At 40.6% G+C, this 18,534-nt stretch overlaps 1 protein-coding gene across 2 annotated transcripts in view; it reads right to left on the reverse strand.

The window, feature by feature from the left end:
- The window catches only part of LOC128543324 (protein kinase C-binding protein NELL1-like), a 209,475-nt gene that overhangs the window by 169,101 nt on the left and 21,840 nt on the right, over nucleotides 1-18,534 (reverse strand). For both annotated transcript variants that reach the window (XM_053513714.1, XM_053513713.1), the window contains exon 3: nucleotides 5,098-5,248. In XM_053513714.1, coding sequence (XP_053369689.1) covers nucleotides 5,098-5,248 — 151 coding nt within the window. The remainder of the gene's footprint in view (nucleotides 1-5,097; nucleotides 5,249-18,534) is intronic.

The raw sequence follows: 18,534 nt of genomic DNA on the forward strand, positions 1-18,534 counted from the left end.
AATTTTTTTCATTTTTTTATCTTGAAGTCAGCACAATGCTATCAGGGCTGTTACATGAATAAGAAGATGTGCAAAAATGGATATAAAGTTATTTTGAGTGTAATACTATACTATTTAAAATATCTTCCTCATGGATACCTTTAATATTAATTTAATTCTTAATGACTTATACAGACCAACCTAGACTTACCATAGCAACCTACTTCCTTTAATGACCATTAATCTTCCCACACACGACTTAGACTCACACTTTTTCACACCTGATATGACTAAATCTTTTTATAAAATCTTACGTTATAAAGCAGCCGAATGCACTTGGAGATGCTTCCCTCGTCTCGTTAAGCACGATGAGCTCGGGCAGCCGTGATGGCCCGGCGCTGCTGATTTAATTTACAGAGGAGTGAGATCTTCCATCCTGTTACACTCTTTGGACTCTTCGGTCATTTTCAACATGTAGTTAATATCGAGTGACTCTGTAGCTTTAGCAGTTTCCATGGTAACAACAGCACAACGTGCCTTATGTAAATCTTAGAACAATTAACCCAATTCCGTGCAATCTCCGTTCAAGTCGAGTGAACGTTAACAGCATCGTGAGTAATAAGGCAGGACATTAGCTGCAGCTTGTCAACGGGTGTGCTCTCACAATAGCGGTTTAGCGTTAGCGTGAAGCTGACAGCTCGTTTTTGTCATGTTTTTCAACCAGTGAGAAACTGACAGGACAATTTGTATCCCAGTGGAAAACAGCGAGGAGGGATTCAAGGGTGAGCGAGCAGCCGAGCACATGTACAACTTACAGTAGTGTAGACGCTGTGATTACGCAGTTCTACAGATTTCACATCATGTGGAAATGTCTCGGAGCGAGGTCAGGACTGTATGGGGGGAAATGGTGATAACTCCCAGCAGCTCCCAAACGAGTTCCTGTAATGTGCAAGTGGTGTTGATGAATGAGTGTGTGGACCACACACACACACACACACACACACACCGTACTGTACACGGGGACCAGGAGGCAAAGAGCCCAATGCCATCGCCTCGGCCAAAAAATCTTCTGGAAATGTCCTGGTGCTAGATACCACATATATAGTAACTTATTTTATTGAATAATTTAATGATGAGCAGAATCGAACAGAAGACCAGCGTGGACCTTGTTTCTGAATATGGTAAAAGAAATGTGGGATGGCCTCGAAAGAAAAGCTATGGGTCACGTCCTCAGGAGAGCCTGCTCTGTGCAGAAACTCTAGACACAAACGAGAGGTTTTTTTCTGTAAATAAAAAGATGTGTTTTATATTTTTTATTCTGCCCAATACTTTAAAACTTTCTTTAAGGTTTATGTGTCCTTGAAGTTTTGTTACATGATCCTCATCCTAAAAGGGTAAAGAAATCAGAATTTCAGGAAATTTACAGTATACTATCACAGAAGGTTTGTGTTTTCTGTCACTTCAGAACACAAGTGGAAAAAAAACAGAAGCTGCAAGTGTGTTTAGTGGACTCCACTGGGAGTGCTCCCTGTGCCGTTAAATGCTGCCTGTGCAGAATCAAATAATTACAAAAACTCTGTCTTTTAACGAGCCGTCATTCAGAGTCATAAACAAGCTGAGTCTGCTTTTACAGCTAACAGACCCGTCAACTCAGTGCCTAGGGCTTCACGCTGATCGTGTCCTATTCGGTATCGTCCGCTGTTGGAGCTTCATCCACTAATACAAGGTTGTATCAAAAAGTTCTGACATCAGCTCTGTTTACGAGGAAGTACTTTATTACTTATTAATACTTTATCATTATCTGGTGAGTAGGGTACGTGCGGAGGTTCTCCCACTATCATCATGCACTAGGTGGCGAATGGTTTTGACATTTTCTGTGGTTCAGCTCATTGAAGGTCTTCCTGATCTCTCTTCATCTTCTAACGAGATGATAATGAGGCAGGTTTGTCCAGTTTCACGTCGGAATTTCACGCTTGCTTTTTGTTCTAACTCGCAGTGCATGATGGTCAGATTAGCTCCAGTCACACGGCTCCCGTTGTACACAGGACGATGTCTTTTGGCACGCTGACTGATGGAGGTCGGTGCTCCCTGTGACGGTGCGTTGGTGGGTTACAAAACTAGTCTTGAAACTTTTTGACTCCATCTCGTACCTGACCTGGTGTAAATTTAATTAATAGAAGATTTAAGATGAGGTTATTCAAGCACACTTAAGTGAAGCGTCTCATCAGTTTACTACGTAATGACTGAGAATTAGTCCAAGTCACACCTCGTCCCTAATAAATCATGTGCTCGTTGAGCGCACCACTCGGTCACGATTACTGCGTGACCAGAACATGACCCTGGAGAATTAACGTTATGACGGGGTGTAGGACGACATGGCGGGGAATGAGACGATGATTTTATTTATATAAATAAATAATATATTTGAGTTTTTCCATCAAAACGTTTTAAATCTAGATAGAATGTGTCTCCGTCCTCCTGCTGGGTTTTAAAGGATCTGTTTAAAATGTGACTCGAGGCTTTGATACCTCTGACGATCTGTTTCTACATGATTTAAATATTTATGATTTCTGCTGATTTTAAATATTTAAAGAGTCTGTGTGTGTGTGTGTGTGTGTGTGTGTGTGTATGTGTGTGTGTGTGTGTGTGTGTGTCTGTCTATGAAAGGGAATAAGACGTGATGCAGAGTTTTATTACCCTTACACCACAGCAGTAAGTGTTACATCTGATTCTCAAACTTCGTGAATGTTTACCAAAAAAAATCTCACTGCTTCAACAAATAGCACATGGCAGGGGATGTTTATAATAATCATTCAGCACAGACAGAGTGTTCACACATCATTAAACCAGTCAATGCAACATGAACGCTGCACATAAGAGCAGTTTAGACGTGTCTCAGAGAGGTCTGAGGTGTAATCTGGATTAATCTGCAATACCAGAGCCAATGAATACAGCTGTACTGACTGTCGCAGGCTGGAGCTCAGACCATTTAAATAGTTAAACTGGCAAACTGGAGTTTTTTAACCTCTGGGCACAGAATAAGTGCAGCTGTACTGTGTATACACATGGACTAAACTATAGTATCTACAGTATAAGGGAATGCGGAAGGACCGGGTTCGATTCCCAGCCAGTGCCCAAACCCCCCAACCCACTGGATGCAGTGCCGGTCCCAAGCCCGGATACAATGGGAGGGTTGCGTCAGGAGGGGCATCCGGCGTAAAACCTGTGCCAAGTTGTAGTGCGGACAGGGTATTCCGCTGTGGTGACCCCTCGCCTGGAGCAGCCGAAAGACCAACAACAGCAACTATAGTATCTATAAGATTTTGTGTGCCAGTGTACCTACATGTATAAATAAAAGAAAGGTTTTGTCTGTACGCCAGTCAGAACTCGATCTTTCAATAACATCTTTATGTTTCATACATTGAAGGACCAGAAACTCAGAAACTCAGTCTCAGAAAAAAATTTATGTCTGTCCAGCCAGATTCTTTCACGGCATCACACAAAACTGTCTGGACTGAATGTAATGAAACTTTGCCAGTGCTCAGGTATCTGTCTGTAAGTTTAACCTGCAGCATTAATCACAATCAAAATGTCGAGTAAAAGAGAAGTTACGGTATGAGCACTTCTGTACTGCGCATGCGTCAAACTGGGGGGTCGTGTCCTAAATCGACGGCTGGACTGAATTTAATGATTAAATTAAAAGGATTTATTTTCATAACTTTATTATAGTCTGATGTTTAAGAGTTTTTGTGCTACACAATCTTCCATTATTTAAAAAAAACCTTAAAGTAACTTGTAACTCAACTTGACCTTGAGGAAAAAGCATCTAACGTTACCCATACCGAGACATTTTGGCTTAGTTTCTGCAAAGGGTGGAGTGTGTCAGTATTAAATACATCAATATTCTATGATATAAATCATTAACAGGAGAATAAATGAATTAAATGCGTCATAAAAGGACTTACATCAGCTGTGAGATCTGATGCTAAAAACACAATAGCGTTAATAATATAATCTGTAAACCACTGGCTTTGTGAAAAGCTTCAGTATACAATAAGAGAGATGGACGCTGTGGTCTCGGCCTTCATTAGTTCAAAGAAACAAACTTCTACTCTCTTACTGCAGAGGAAATACTCAGTGAAGCATAACAACATCGACCCCTAGGACACAATCAAACTGTTCCTCTTACATCTGTTTTTATTTATTACTATCATCTCCGGATCTTACACTCAGAGATATTCCCTGGTCCTGAAACACAATACAGCATGAGGCTGGGGGCCAAACTAATCACCTTGAGAAGGTCAGCTTTAGACTCCGCCCACTGGGGAGGGGGGGCTTTAAATAAATAAAGTATATAAGTATATAAATAAGTCAATAAGACATGTAAATAGCTATTAAAACATGTAGTTTTAAATATTCATTATTTCAGTACAGAATTCATTAATCCGTTTTATTTTAATGATTTGTTAAATTAAATATTTATTTATTCATTTCATATCGTCCCATTCCACCCACCGTAGGGCTGGAGCTCTTTTGCGCGGACATGTTAATAAAGTAAATTAGCATACAAACGAGTCAACACCACACGATTGTGTAATAAGATATAGATAGTAACTGCTGAACTCATTATTATATAAAACAGATTTTAATTATTTATGGTCACATTTCTGTTTCTTTTAATTTCATGACAGGATTTATATCTAATCCCTTTTCTTTTTTTTCCCCCCAAATCCACTTTAATTCCCTAATGCCAACACATCCAGAGGGAGGACCTCAGTCAGCTCTGCACTGCCATGTTTTCTCTAGCTGATTAAATAGCTAGACATGATTTAACACCTGACGCTCTCCTGACCTTCGATGAGGATGTGTTAGACATGCTCCGCCGCATGTTATAAATCAGCTAGCAGGGATAAGCTTCCTGTCTTTCAGGAGTAAAAAAAAAAAAAAAAAAAAAAAGGGCAATATAACACAACAGATTATTAGTGATAGAGAAAGGCATTCTGGGGCTCTTCACTGGTGCAAACGGTGAACCTCCACTCTAAGCTGACATTTATACAAATACACCTGGAGGTTAAAACTATCCGTGATAGATCGGACTGAGAGGACAAACGGCTGTACCTGAAATCAGACTCATGGATGGAGAAGAGAACTCCAGATGTGGACGTCTTCTGCTGAATGCTAGCCATGAATGTGAACTCTTTTTTATTCCTGAGCAACTCCAGTATCTCTTCTGTGATTTGGGAGGGAAGCTGAACAGCTCTCTGTGCATCTGCAAACAAAACAGGAAACAACAGACAGGCTATGAAGGCAAAGGAAAGACTAGAACACACCAGCAGGAAATGCCTTGTCACATGATAGCTCCAAAATAAGGATCCACGACCGATACGTCCCGAGCAGCATGTTCTCATTAAGGGTGATACGCCTTGTGTACTGGAGCAACATCAGGTGTTTTCTCTGATTCGCGGGGGCGGGGGGGGGTTCATGTACACCTATACGTATGGCGTACAGACAAACGACTTCGAGTCTCCATAATAAGCTTTACATAATCAGCTCTTCCAGGCAGTGGGCTCAGACAGCTGTGCTGCTTTTCTGCACGCCGCCTGCTCCTCCATCGAGATGTGACTAATTGGAAGCAGTGATTGAAAATGAAAAGAGGGAGTCCCTCCTGTTACCTCTGAACACCACTCCATCATTCTAACCGCATCAGTCTCATCACACACAAAAAAAAGAAAAAAAATTATCTTCAGGTTAACCATGCCCAGTTGAACCAGTAGCTTTTTCCCTTTAACCCACAGGTACTGTACGTGACCCTCCTGCCACAACCACCATGCTTCACCTCTGCATTAGAGTGACAATGAGTTTTGGGTTTCATCCAAATGTAGAGGTCGGTGCAAAGGCCAAACAGCTGGTCTCACCAGACCAGAAACCCAATTTTTCCACAACTTAGCCAAAGCTCCATTATGCCTTCTGACAAACTCCAAATGCTCTAAATTGTTTTAAAGAACGGTCTTCCCCAGTCTCTACCGATCCCCCTCATCTATTCGACATTTCAGCACTTAGCTACGGCAAATCAACACTAAAACAGACAAGAGAACTCATGAGAGAAAACAACAGCTCATGCCAAATCACAAAAACCTTTAGACAGGGAAAAGCGTATTAACTCACAATGCTGCTGATAACGTTAGCAAACAGGACAATGCCTCACGCAATACGGCCGTCCTGATCCATAAAAATGTAACAATGAAAAATAATATGCAGTCGAGATTGGGCAAGAGAAATTGATTGTTATGTATCATGAACACTTTCCATGGCAATTCATGTTTTACCACACTGAGACCAAAATAATAATTATTTTTTTCAATCAATTAAGTTTATATACTGTACGTTTGCATTTGAGGTATTAAAACGTTGCCGTTCCTCTACAATCCTGCAGGTGGTGCAATCTAAACTATTCACTATGTAGTAAAGGAGAATTATTTGCTTCGTTTGTGTAGTATTGTAACAAAATGAATAAAAAAATCATGTTGAATCAGGATATTTATAAAACAGTTATACGTACAGGATCGCAATACAAATCGAATCTGAATCTGGGTCTCGTAATAATATCGTATCAGGAGATCTCTGGTGTTTTCCATCCCTAAGAAGCAGCGTCCTCTCTTACTGCTGAAACAGCTTACTGCATGACTGTGAAGTCTGACAGGTGTGGGCAAAGCAGCAACTTCACTGGAGGATGAAAGCAGCTTACACTTACGTATAGGTGTGTGAGTGTGTGTGTGTGTGTGTGTGTGTGTGTGTGTGTGTGTGTGTGTGTGTGAAGGAAGACCTTAGGCAAGACCAAGTCGGCGTACTGAAATGTGGCAGGTACAGAGTGATGTGAGCGCTGTCCGGATAGTTTCAGTGCTGATATGAGAAAAGTCAAACCAGCAGGATCGAAGAGTCTGTTTACGTTACAGCATAAGTTTATGAAGTTTCAAAGCTAAGGGTTTTAAAAGCTAACAATGTCTGTCCAACTGAAAAACATGAACTGAAAACAGGCTTCCGTTATTGTCTGCACATTGAAATATAATGGGTGTGGCTGGTGTTACACTCAGGTGGAATAAAAAGGGGTGTGGCGTCTATAACTGTTGGCTGAAATAAAAGGGGTGTGGCGTCTATAACTGTTAGTTGTAATAAAAGGGGTGTGGCTTCTATAAATGTTGGCTGAAATAAAAGGGGTGTGGCGTCTATAACAGTTGTAATAAAAGGGGTGTGGCTTCTATAAATGTTGGCTGAAATAAAAGGGGTGTGGCTTCTATAAATGGTGGCTGAAATAAAAGGGGTGTGGCTTCTATAAATGGTGGCTGAAATAAAAGGGGTGCGGCATCTATAACTGTTAGTTGTAATAAAAGGGGTGTGGCTTCTATAACTGTTAGTTGTAATAAAAGGGGTGTGGCGTCTATAACTGTTGTAATAAAAGGGGTGTGGCTTCTATAACAGTTGTAATAAAAGGGGTGTGGCATCTATAACAGTTGTAATAAAAGGGGTGTGGCATCTATAACAGTTGTAATAAAAGGGGTGTGGCTTCTATAAATGTTGGCTGAAATAAAACGGGTGTGGGGTTTATAACAGTTGTAATAAAAGGGGTGCGGCGTCTATAACTGTTAGTTGTAATAAAAGGGGTGTGGCCTCTATAACTGTTAGTTGTAATAAAAGGGGTGTGGCGTCTATAACTGTTAGTTGTAATAAAAGGGGTGGGGCGTCTATAACTGTTAGTTGTAATAAAAGGGGTGGGGCGTCTATAACTGTTAGTTGTAATAAAAGGGGTGTGGCTTCTATAACTGTTAGTTGTAATAAAAGGGGTGGGGCGTCTATAACTGTTAGTTGTAATAAAAGGGGTGGGGCGTCTATAACTGTTAGTTGTAATAAAAGGGGTGGGGCGTCTATAACTGTTAGTTGTAATAAAAGGGGTGGGGCGTCTATAACTGTTAGTTGTAATAAAAGGGGTGTGGCTTCTATAACTGTTAGTTGTAATAAAAGGGGTGTGGCTTCTATAACAGAACTACAAAGTTTAGTGTTCTAGGTGAGAACCAGACAGCAGCAGTGTGTAGAGTTTAAGCTCAGTGTTGAACATTAGTACAGTACACAGTGATAGTCCTGACCCTCGTGCTGATCCCTGCTCTGAGGTTCACTCTGCAGTAGTACTGTAGTGATGTAATATTCATATGGCCCTGTTTAACTCTGAGCACCTGCTCAGATCCCTCCGGTGAAGCTGCTGTAGCACTGCCCCTGCCTCACACATGCAATGTAGACCACCTGACTGTCTCATGTGGACATGTGACGTCTCCACTGCTGTCTTATCACACATGCATAAACAAACTGAACCCGACAGCTCGAGCCAGATTCCAGGGCAGCTAGCAGAGATAGCTCCTGTAATGCGTCTCTCACTCTCGGCAGCTCCTGTATCCGAACACCATCCACGTACCAGTTCAAGTAAGCAACCATATATAATATATCTAGTTCATTTGAATATTAATGAGGTTAGCATTTTCTCAAATGTTTACACGCTAAAACTGGAAATAGACAAAGTGGTGAAAAGTATTTCTATTAGTTAAGCACAACTTAAGAACAATTTTGTCTCGAAGATTAATACTAAATCAAATTAACAATTTACGCACAAAAAAACCCTCATCATAAGCACAGGTTTTATAATCCCACCTTGTTCGTTAACCTGGAAACCACTGGCCCTCAAATGTCAAGCTCAAATTACAGACTGGCCTCTCTCACATCACACCCGCTCAAACTCCACTGCCTAAACTTTTAGCTTTTAGCTGTCAGAATAAACGAGATCTCAGGTGGCTGCTGCCGTCTTAAAAAAAACACTTCCCCTTCTTACCCCGACACGCCCATCGCTCTGGAATAGGCTCAATCTGGACTCATTAGGTCATCCAAAGTCCAGTCTTTATGCTCCCTAGCAAACTGAAGTCTTTTTGATGGACACACAGCTGTTTAGTCCCGATCCTGTGAGTTCTCATCGCACTGTGTTTACATGGAAATACAATGACCTTCACTCACTCCGTCCATTTTCCTGGACTTTAATAGAAATGCAGATCAAATCCCTGACTGAGGATGGGTTCCCTGTTCAGTCTGGTTCCTCTCAAGGTTTCAGGGAGTTTATCCCTCAGGCAAGACCACCGTCGCCCTCGGCTCAGGAACAAACTGATCACTGTGATTTAGACATTAACTCATTTCCCTGATTTATTATTTTTTTTATTCTGTAAAGCTGCTTTTCGATTGTTAAAAGCGTTATATAAATTGAACTGAATTTGAAGATATAATGCCTCACTCCACCAGAGGCAGACGGCCAGACCAGCCTCGTCACCTTCTCATTTAGATCAGCGTGCGATTCCACCACACTGCTCAGTCCCCAGCCGGTTCAATCACAGCTTCCAGTCCTTTATCTGTCACCATTCCCCCCCTTTCTCAATTCAACAGAAGATTTTTCTTCGGCATGGTGCTGGACTGACTGCTAACCCCAGGAGCACACCTTCCTCCAGGCAGACGAAGTGGCTTGTGGGAATGTTGCTGCAGACGCCAGCCAGGCCTGGATCTGTCATTCAAACTGCGTTTTTTCCCTGCTGCTCGACCAGGGGAAATATTCCCTGTGATGTGGATGAAGTCCTCGGGCCCGATGAGGATCAGAGGCGAAGTGCAGAGTGATTTTTTTTGGAGAGGTCGGTGTTGTTAAACAGCAGGAGTACACTGATTGAATACAAATTTTATTTTTGCAGTCTGCTGAGCGAAGATTTATTTCACAGTAACAGATAAAGATTCACTTTGAGGTGATTAATAAAATGTGTTCGCTGATTTTGAACATGAAACACTACTGTATATAGTAGAGCTGTGCATTTTAATTTATTATTCGATTTAACCAATCATTAATTTAATTCAAGTGAAGGTCAGTTTTCAATTCTGGATCAATTAAGAAAACTTTTAAATGTTAAATTTTGTCAAATCGACAGATTCCTTAAAAATATACCAAGCTTGCTGCTGAAAACACAAACCGCGACCATCTTCTGCATTTTCTGAGAGTATGGCTTCTGATTCTGCTTTTGAGTTTCTGGGCAGTTGGTGTAACACCGGAGTGAAGTGTGGAGCTGAAGATCAGCAGAAAGTAAAATGATCACAATCAATCAACACCACATGTTACACTGCATTTTAATGCGTATTACAAACATTATGCACAAAACCAAATTCTGGAAAAGTTGGGATTTTTTATTTTATTAAAACTCCAAAACCAAAACTCATAACCTCAATGCCCAGACATACTGTATTCAAACAGAGACGTTTCCCTTCCCAACTTTTTGAGAACTGTAGCAAGTACTTGGTTTGAAATGAGCTCATTTTGTGCATAAAACTGTAAAACCGTGTGTGTGTGTAATTGTGTATGTAATTTAGTTTCTAAATGGTTAATGCCACACTTTCGTCAAACCCTTAGAACTAATTAAAATTCAGTGCAGTGGATTACAAAAGCAAAATGCCAAAAAACTCATCTTTTTTTTCAAAATGAATGCCCTTGACTGTACAGTACATTTGAATGGTGAACATTGAATATTGGTTGTTGATGGTAGTGTTTTTAATTTTGTCAGTCCAGTGTAAAATCGATGCTCTACGAGACGTGTTTGTGTGAGGCCCGTGTAAATTATTTTGAGGGAAACAGTCCATTTTGTAGTTTGGAGCGCATGATTGCAATTGATTAAGATTTCTGTAAGTGTTGTAGTGCGAGAGGTTTCGGAAATTGAGCGGTAGTTTCAGGAAATGTGTTTAAACAATCAAGGATGACTTTTGAATGCCTTACTGATAAAAACAAAAGACAGTTTTCCTCTTTATAGGGCAAAAGAAAAAAGGGTTATAATTTCTCCCAAATTATGAACATCTTATTAGCATTTTTATACCAGCAGTAAAGATCCCTTCTAATGGCTTTGACCTGAGCCTTTCTAACACATAAGCCGAGTCCCAAAGGGCTGGCTGTTTTATTACACCACGATAATGACAAAACTTCTACAACACCAATACATTAAACACATCCTTACATTCACACGTTCATCTTCAGTTACTGCTTCATTCTGGTCATGTGATATGAAGTGGAACATAAGCAACATGCATACAAGAAGAACATTAACAGGAACCCATAGACCAGGATAAGGAATTAAGGCCTGGTCAATAATATTTTTCTTTGGGTCGAGGTCTGAATTTCATGTTTGTGTTAGGATTCAGATTTCTATATTTATACAGTCACTGTAAGACTGTAAAAATGTAAAAAAAAAAATCAGTTTCAGTAACTACGGTAAACATGACAGTTTATTCTTTGATCAGTTTTTAGTGAATCTTTATTTGCACGCTGGATTGTTCATGAGTGTAAAAGGAATCTGGTTGCTGGTCATTCTGGGCTCCCAGTTTGGGTGTTTTACAAGCCCCCACCTCGCGGTGCTGAGGATATGTTCACTCTAACGACCCGTGTTTCGTCTCATAGTGGCGCTTCACATTAATACTTCTATAATTGGCGTGGTTTCAGAATTTATGAGACAAATTGCTTTTAAACTTCCTGCAGGAAGAATTAACATTTTTAAAGGTTCGGTTTTCATAGTGTACACGTTTGCCCAAAAACACAGCCATGAATAAAGAATGGTACCAAAACACCCTCCAACAGCAACTTCTTCCAACAATCCAACCACAGTTTGGTGAAAAACAATGCATTTTCCAGCACAATGGAGCATCGTGCCTTAAGGCAAAAGTGATAACTAAGTGGCTCGGGGACCAAAACGTTGAAACTTTGGGTTCATGGCCTGGAAACTCCCCAGATCTTAATCCCATTGAGAACTTGTGGTCAATCCTCAAGAGGCGGGTGGACAAACAAAAACCCCACTAATTCTGACAAACTCCAAGAAGTGATAATGAAAGAATGGGTTGCTATCAGTCAGGATTTGGCCCAGAAGTTGATTGAGAGTCCAGTCGAACTGCAGAGGTCCTGAAAAAGAAGAGCCAACACTGCAAATACTGACTCTTTACATAAATGTCAGGTAATTGTCGATAAAAGCCTTTGAAATGTATGAAGTGCTTGTAATTATATTTCAGTACATGACAGAAACAACTGAAACAACGATCTAAAAGCAGTTTAGCAGCAAACTTTGTGAAAACTAATATTTGTGTCATTCTCGAAACTTTTGGCCACGACTGTACTTTCTGTTTTTTGGAGTAAGTCATGCTGTGTCTCGCTGTGGTTTCTGTTTGTTCCGCACACTTGAGCCCTGTTTAGTGTGGGTGTGTGTGTGTGTGTGTGTGGTCCTCATTTATCCGAAAAGCATCAGGGGTCTAGATAGAACCATCACTCGGACTGGGTCCATTTACTGATGCCTGCTGTAGACAATAATCCAGTTCAGTAGAGAGATGACCAAACTACCAGTCTTCACATGGGGTAAGTTTACTCCATTAAAAAGCTTCCCAGCTGTGATTTGGTTCCACATGCTGATGTAATTCCTTCTTGAACAGGAATTCAGAGTAACGGTGTGTTTAAGTACACACCACTGAACAGCATTCAAGATATCTGAGTCTAAACAAGTTATGCAGAACAGTGCAGTATTTACAGAGAGTCTTTCACTTACCTTCGCTGATGGAGGAACGACGTGTTGCAGCGTCGGGACAGATCAGTTTGTGGGAAAATCCAATGAGCTTTTACTGTAACATGCTACTGTAACATGTTGCTACTGTACAGGAAGCGACACCACCAGGGTGCAGGAGGCGCTTTCGAGCGCATTTAATAGTATGTTTGCGCTTTCTAAATCAGAAGCTAGCGAAGCGGACTACAAGGCACAGTGTACAGTACATAGACTTTACAGTTTCGGTAACTAGATTAGAACAGGAGGGGTACGGGGGGGGCTTATTCATACTTTTATAGCATTGTTAATTCTTCACTAAAGGAAACTGCAGAGTTTGCAAATTTGCATCTCACCCTCATCTAATCAAGCTCCTGACAAAGACCCGGACTCAGCAGGAGCGCAGAACTTCTTGACTCGCTCAGGGCTGCATTAATCACACATCACACATGACCTTGTAGGTGTAGATCCCAGTCAGCAGATATCACTGTGGTGTGCACGTCATACCGGAGGCTTCTGCTGAGACACGGCACACACTCGGGTTCAGAGCCGAGGCAGGTTCAACACACTCACGTTAAGTCTGTTGTTTACTCCAACCTTAACTGCTGATCTGATTAACAATATGATTCCTACAATGAGGGGGAGTGTGTGCTGTACAAGAAGCTGTTCACGTCTATAAAAGAGCTAGTGTTATGGTTGAGAGTGTTGCGTCTACGCCTCTCACACACTCCCTCCTGAAGCCAGGTGTTATTTCTCCTCTCAGTGGGCACGAGCATGGAGGCGTACTGCCTCGACCATATGGACGTGTGATACTATTATAAGCACAACAATATTATTCAGATCATTAAAAATATAACCTATAAACATGAACATACAGTATAGGAGCCATGTTCATAACCAGAGGAATAATTACTGAAGCAACATTTACAGTAACCATCACACATTACTCCAACACAACCTCAACACCATGAAGATTAACACTATGTTTTTATCTACTACAGTGGTGTTTAATATTTACATGGGCATAACTGCGTTCCACCTGCATTCACTTGTCATTTTATACCTGCTGTTTACCACAGACTGTAGAAGAACAGCACGTCACACGTCACACGTACTGTAGCGCAGATGTCGGAGTTGGCAGGAGCTGACTCTGTCCCTACCAATAGCTACCACCAGTTAATCCAGTTAACTTAAAATCCATAATCCAGTTAATCCATTTAACCCTAGTTAATCTATAATCCAATTAATCCCAGTTAATCCATATTGCAGTTAATCCCAGTTAATCTATAATACCTGATTCAATTACCCCCAGTTTATTCAGTTAACCCCGGTTAATTTGGTTAACCCCAGTTAATCTATAATCCAGTTACCACCAGGTTAATCCTTAATTCAATTAATCTGGTTAAAACCCACAAAAAAAGTTATCCTAGCTTTAGTTTAGATAAAATGCCATGGTGGCTAATGTTAATTTATATGCTAATGCGTTTGACTGGAATCCATACACTACAATACACATTAAAATTCTTTATTCTTCACATTCCCCAGCACGTGGACATGATACACGCCCCTGGAACAGACGTGGTTAAGGGCCTTAACTCAAGGGCCCAACGATGGCGACCTGGTGGAGTTTGGGATCTGACGAGAAGTGACTCAGTGCCGTAGCCCTCTGAGCTACCCCCGACATCGTCCTGTACCAACTCCTACATTTTTACCAAGTTAAACTACAACTCTAGTTAGCTGAATAGCGAACTAGCAGTTTGACACATTCAATGTAGCTTCACCCCAGTTCAGTTATCATAAATGAGAAATGTTACCATGGCAGCCAAAAACAGTTTTTCTTTACCAGGCTGTAAACACGTTTATTTATTTATCTCTAAGGAGACTGACTCAGTTTGGGAGCCAGCTTCTACTGGACATTGGAGGAACTTCACATTTTGGCACTTCTGCACTGGACTCATTTTTCAGAACTAGAGGTTCCCCTTGTACATGTACGTACATGCACAAATACAGTGGGATTAAAAAACGATCTGTACACTTTGTTGTATATTTAATTTAACACGTCTTTGATTAACTTATTTTTTTCTTTATTCCTAATCACAAAGAGAAAACATGCTTTTAGAACTTTTTGGAAAAGTAATAAAAACTAAATGCTGATTTAATTCATTGGTTATACCTATAGTACAACTTATTATAAAACTCAGCAACTCCTGCACAGCTAATAAAGGATCAGACTGAAGTAACTGCTCGGCACTAAAGGGTTAAATAACAGCTCGAGCTTGTGCAAGTTTGGCTTCTCTTGCAGGAAAACAGTTTTGTCTGTCTGCAGTTGACAAATTCTATATATTACACATACACAATCACATACACACACACATACACACACTCACACACACACACACATACAGAACACACATACACACACTCTGCAATAAGACAGAAATAAAGACTGAGGAGTTCAATAAATCTAATGGAAAACATGATATTCTGTTGTGTTATAAACAGCAGCAGAGACAACGTTTGCTAGCAGCAATCACATACACACACACACACACACACACACACAGTATTCATCAATCTACATTAACTGACCAGTTCGCTTTCCTGATCACTGGAGTATTTTGTCCTTTTTTAACCCATGTCCATCTCTAAAATTTAAGGTAACGTCTGCCATGAAGTGTGTATATTGGTGATATTTCTTACACATTAGGGCACCTGGGACCGGTCTGGATGGGCGGCTGGAATATCTCTGATAAACATTATAATTAGGGCTGTGATCGGTTTAGTGTAGTGAGCTAGCAGGGTGAAGAAATCTCAATCTTATGCTGTACTGGTGTTCAATTCAATTCAATTTTGATTTAATGGTCATTGTCACAAAGCAGCGTTACAGAATTAATGGTGTGGATCATCACAACCACCAGAATCTGAAATCAAAAAGTGCAAAAGTCATACACACCCTGTGTTCTTTGGGAAACAACCTTAATTATAGAAGTAATAAATTTTTTCTGACAGTTTTCAGTCACTGCTTTTTGATTTTTAAATATTATTATACCACAATAAAATTTACTGAAAAGTATTTGTATGCCAGAAAAGAAACCAGCACATTATAAAAGTGACCACTTATTACACAAAAAAAATAAAGGGAATCCTTCCAGGTTTTGCACGGCAAAAAGAAGCAGGTGGGACAGTTAAAGTCCTCAGAAGACCATGTGTGGTTCTGCAGGACGTGACATGAGAGAACCAAACGACCTGTGATCACCCTACTGTATCACCTGGAGGTTGTGAGTTCAAATCCCACTAGAGTCATGTGTACCTGGGAGTCTAGGGAGCAGCATGGAGTCTGAAATCCACCACAGGGACACTATGCCATGAAGCCTGGTGGTAGCAGTCACCTTGATGAGGTAACGGCCTAATGACAGGTGGGACATGGCAATGACGGAATCAGGTCATGCCCCTCACGAGAAGGTAAAAGCAGTACACATTACTGAACATTAAACTCACAATTTTGTTGTCTAAATGTATGAAATGAATGTAAGGTTAAATTGCAGGTAATACTGAAAGCATCTATTATTTATTTGCTCAGAACAGAGCCTCATCAGTACACATGAGTTATGTGTTAGAAAATGTCTTATTAAAGCTAAAATATCCACTTGAAAAATGAAGCCTCCACAGTTTGTGTAGGAATTAAATACATACACAGATCAGCCATAACATTAACACCACCAATAACCTTGGTCAGCGGTCACCTGGTGACAGGACACCCAAGGCCCACCCATGCCCACAGGCACCACCGGCCAGCCCGTCCACTCTGACCCCAAAAGCCAGTGCAGCACAAACTGCTAAGGAAAGTCAATACTGAACAAAAAAAAATGCTGATAAATGTGATAGAAAGGCAGTAGAACACCTCAGGGGTCCACAGGGTCCAGCAGGCAAAGAGCTCAAGGCCACAGACCCGCCTCCAAACTCCCCAGGTCCCAATCCGATCGAGTGCTATGAGATGCGCCGGACGAGTCCAATTCATTCCACAACCCACCGCACCCGAAGATTCCGCTGCCACGTCCAGGTGCCAGACACCACATCAGGTAATGTCATTTCTGTTCGGTTTGTGAATGCAAAAATTACTCAAAGAACAGAATGAGAATCATTATTTTAATGACAATAAAAACCTGATTCCAAGAAATGACATGACTGATGATTTCTGACTGCTACATTACATAACAGTTTCCATTTTCACATTTCCTAACAGTTAATGAAATATTCATTAACTATGACAGATATTCAGCACTGTCGCCTTACACCTCCGGGGTTGGCGCTTCGATGCTCTCCTCCCACAGTCCAAAGACATGCAGAACAGGATGGATGGTGTCTCTAATCAAACCAACATACCAGACCCTTGTTTTATATGAGACAACAGTCAGAGCTGTACGTTATGCTAGCATGTCATCTAATCAGTGTGTTAACTAGTCAATCACAAACTAGTGAATCCTCTTACAGCGACTAGTGTTTCATTTAACGCCTTCATCCATAACTTAATTATAACCACAACACACATTCAGATCTTCTCTTTTTATTATTTACAATCTACTTCACGTATAAATGTTAACTTTGTCTAAATACAAACATTTAAATTGACATGAATTTATCATACATGCTAAGAATAAGAATGTCCACCACATTTAAGTATGAAACTTTAAATGGTATTATTGAAAGTTTGATGATATCTTTAACAATAATTAATAAAAAATAAATAAACAAATGATCAAATGCACTAAGTGGAGTGTAACACAAAAAAGTTTTGGATTACAGTGAAACCTCGGATTGCGAGTAACGCGGTTTGCAAGTATTCCACAAGATGAGCAAAGATTTTTAATAAATTTTGACTTGGAAAACGAAGAAGCCTTGGTTTACGAGTACCAAGGATCCCGAGCGTTACATGATCACAACTGAGCCAGCGTTTTTTTTCTCTTTCTTCCGCTATGGAATTGTGGGTAATTGTCTTCCCTGCTGGGTCTTAGTGCGCGTCTCTTACTGGTGTAAGCAACATCCATGCACGCGTGTACTGTTTACTATAACACTGTGACCACGTGTGCGCACGTAAAAAACATTTTATTTTGTGTTTGTAAGCGTGTGTGTACAGCGTGTGTGTACTGTTCATTATAACACACGAGTGTGCGCGCGTTTAAAGCAAACGAAAGTCTCATTAGAAAGGTTAAAGATTCTTTTTCTCCCTCTCTGTTGTTATGTGTGTGTGCGAATTTGACACCGTGACCCTTCACACACACACACACACACACACACACACACACACACACACACACACACTCTTGCCTTTACACCCATCCCCTTCAAAAAAAAAAAAAAAGAATCACGAGTAGTGAAGACCAGAGAGTGTGTGTTTGTAGCTAAGCGCGGGCGGGGTTAGAAGGGTGTAAAGGCAAGAGTGTGTGTGTGAAGGGTCACGGTGTCACACGTCACACGTGGTCACAGTGTTATAGTGTTATAGTAAACAGTACACGCGTGCACGGATGCAAAGTGCAGGTTAATTTGTATGTTTGTTTTACTTTATTGCAGTCATTCTGTTAGTGTGAGCTCACACGAGTGTCGTTAGCGATCTTATGTTATGTATTAATAAATAATTTAAGTTTCCATTATTTCTAATGGGAAAATTTGCTTCAATGTATGAGTGTTGTGGAACACGAGCCTGCTTCCGGAAGGAATTATGCTTGTAATCCAAGGTTCCATTGTATTAATTTTTCTAAAACATTAGTAAAAACTAAAATCAGCAAATATTCTTTAGGGCTACAGAAGTGTATGTTAATTTACATTAATGTGATTTGAACATTGTTTACTTTATTTATTTATTTATTTATTTATTTCCACCTGTGTTTTTTAACCCCTCCTGTAGCTGGAGCTCCTGCAGTCGTCCTTT

The sequence above is a fragment of the Clarias gariepinus genome, chromosome 15 (genome assembly GCF_024256425.1).
Source record: "Clarias gariepinus isolate MV-2021 ecotype Netherlands chromosome 15, CGAR_prim_01v2, whole genome shotgun sequence".
Lineage (NCBI taxonomy): Eukaryota > Metazoa > Chordata > Actinopteri > Siluriformes > Clariidae > Clarias > Clarias gariepinus.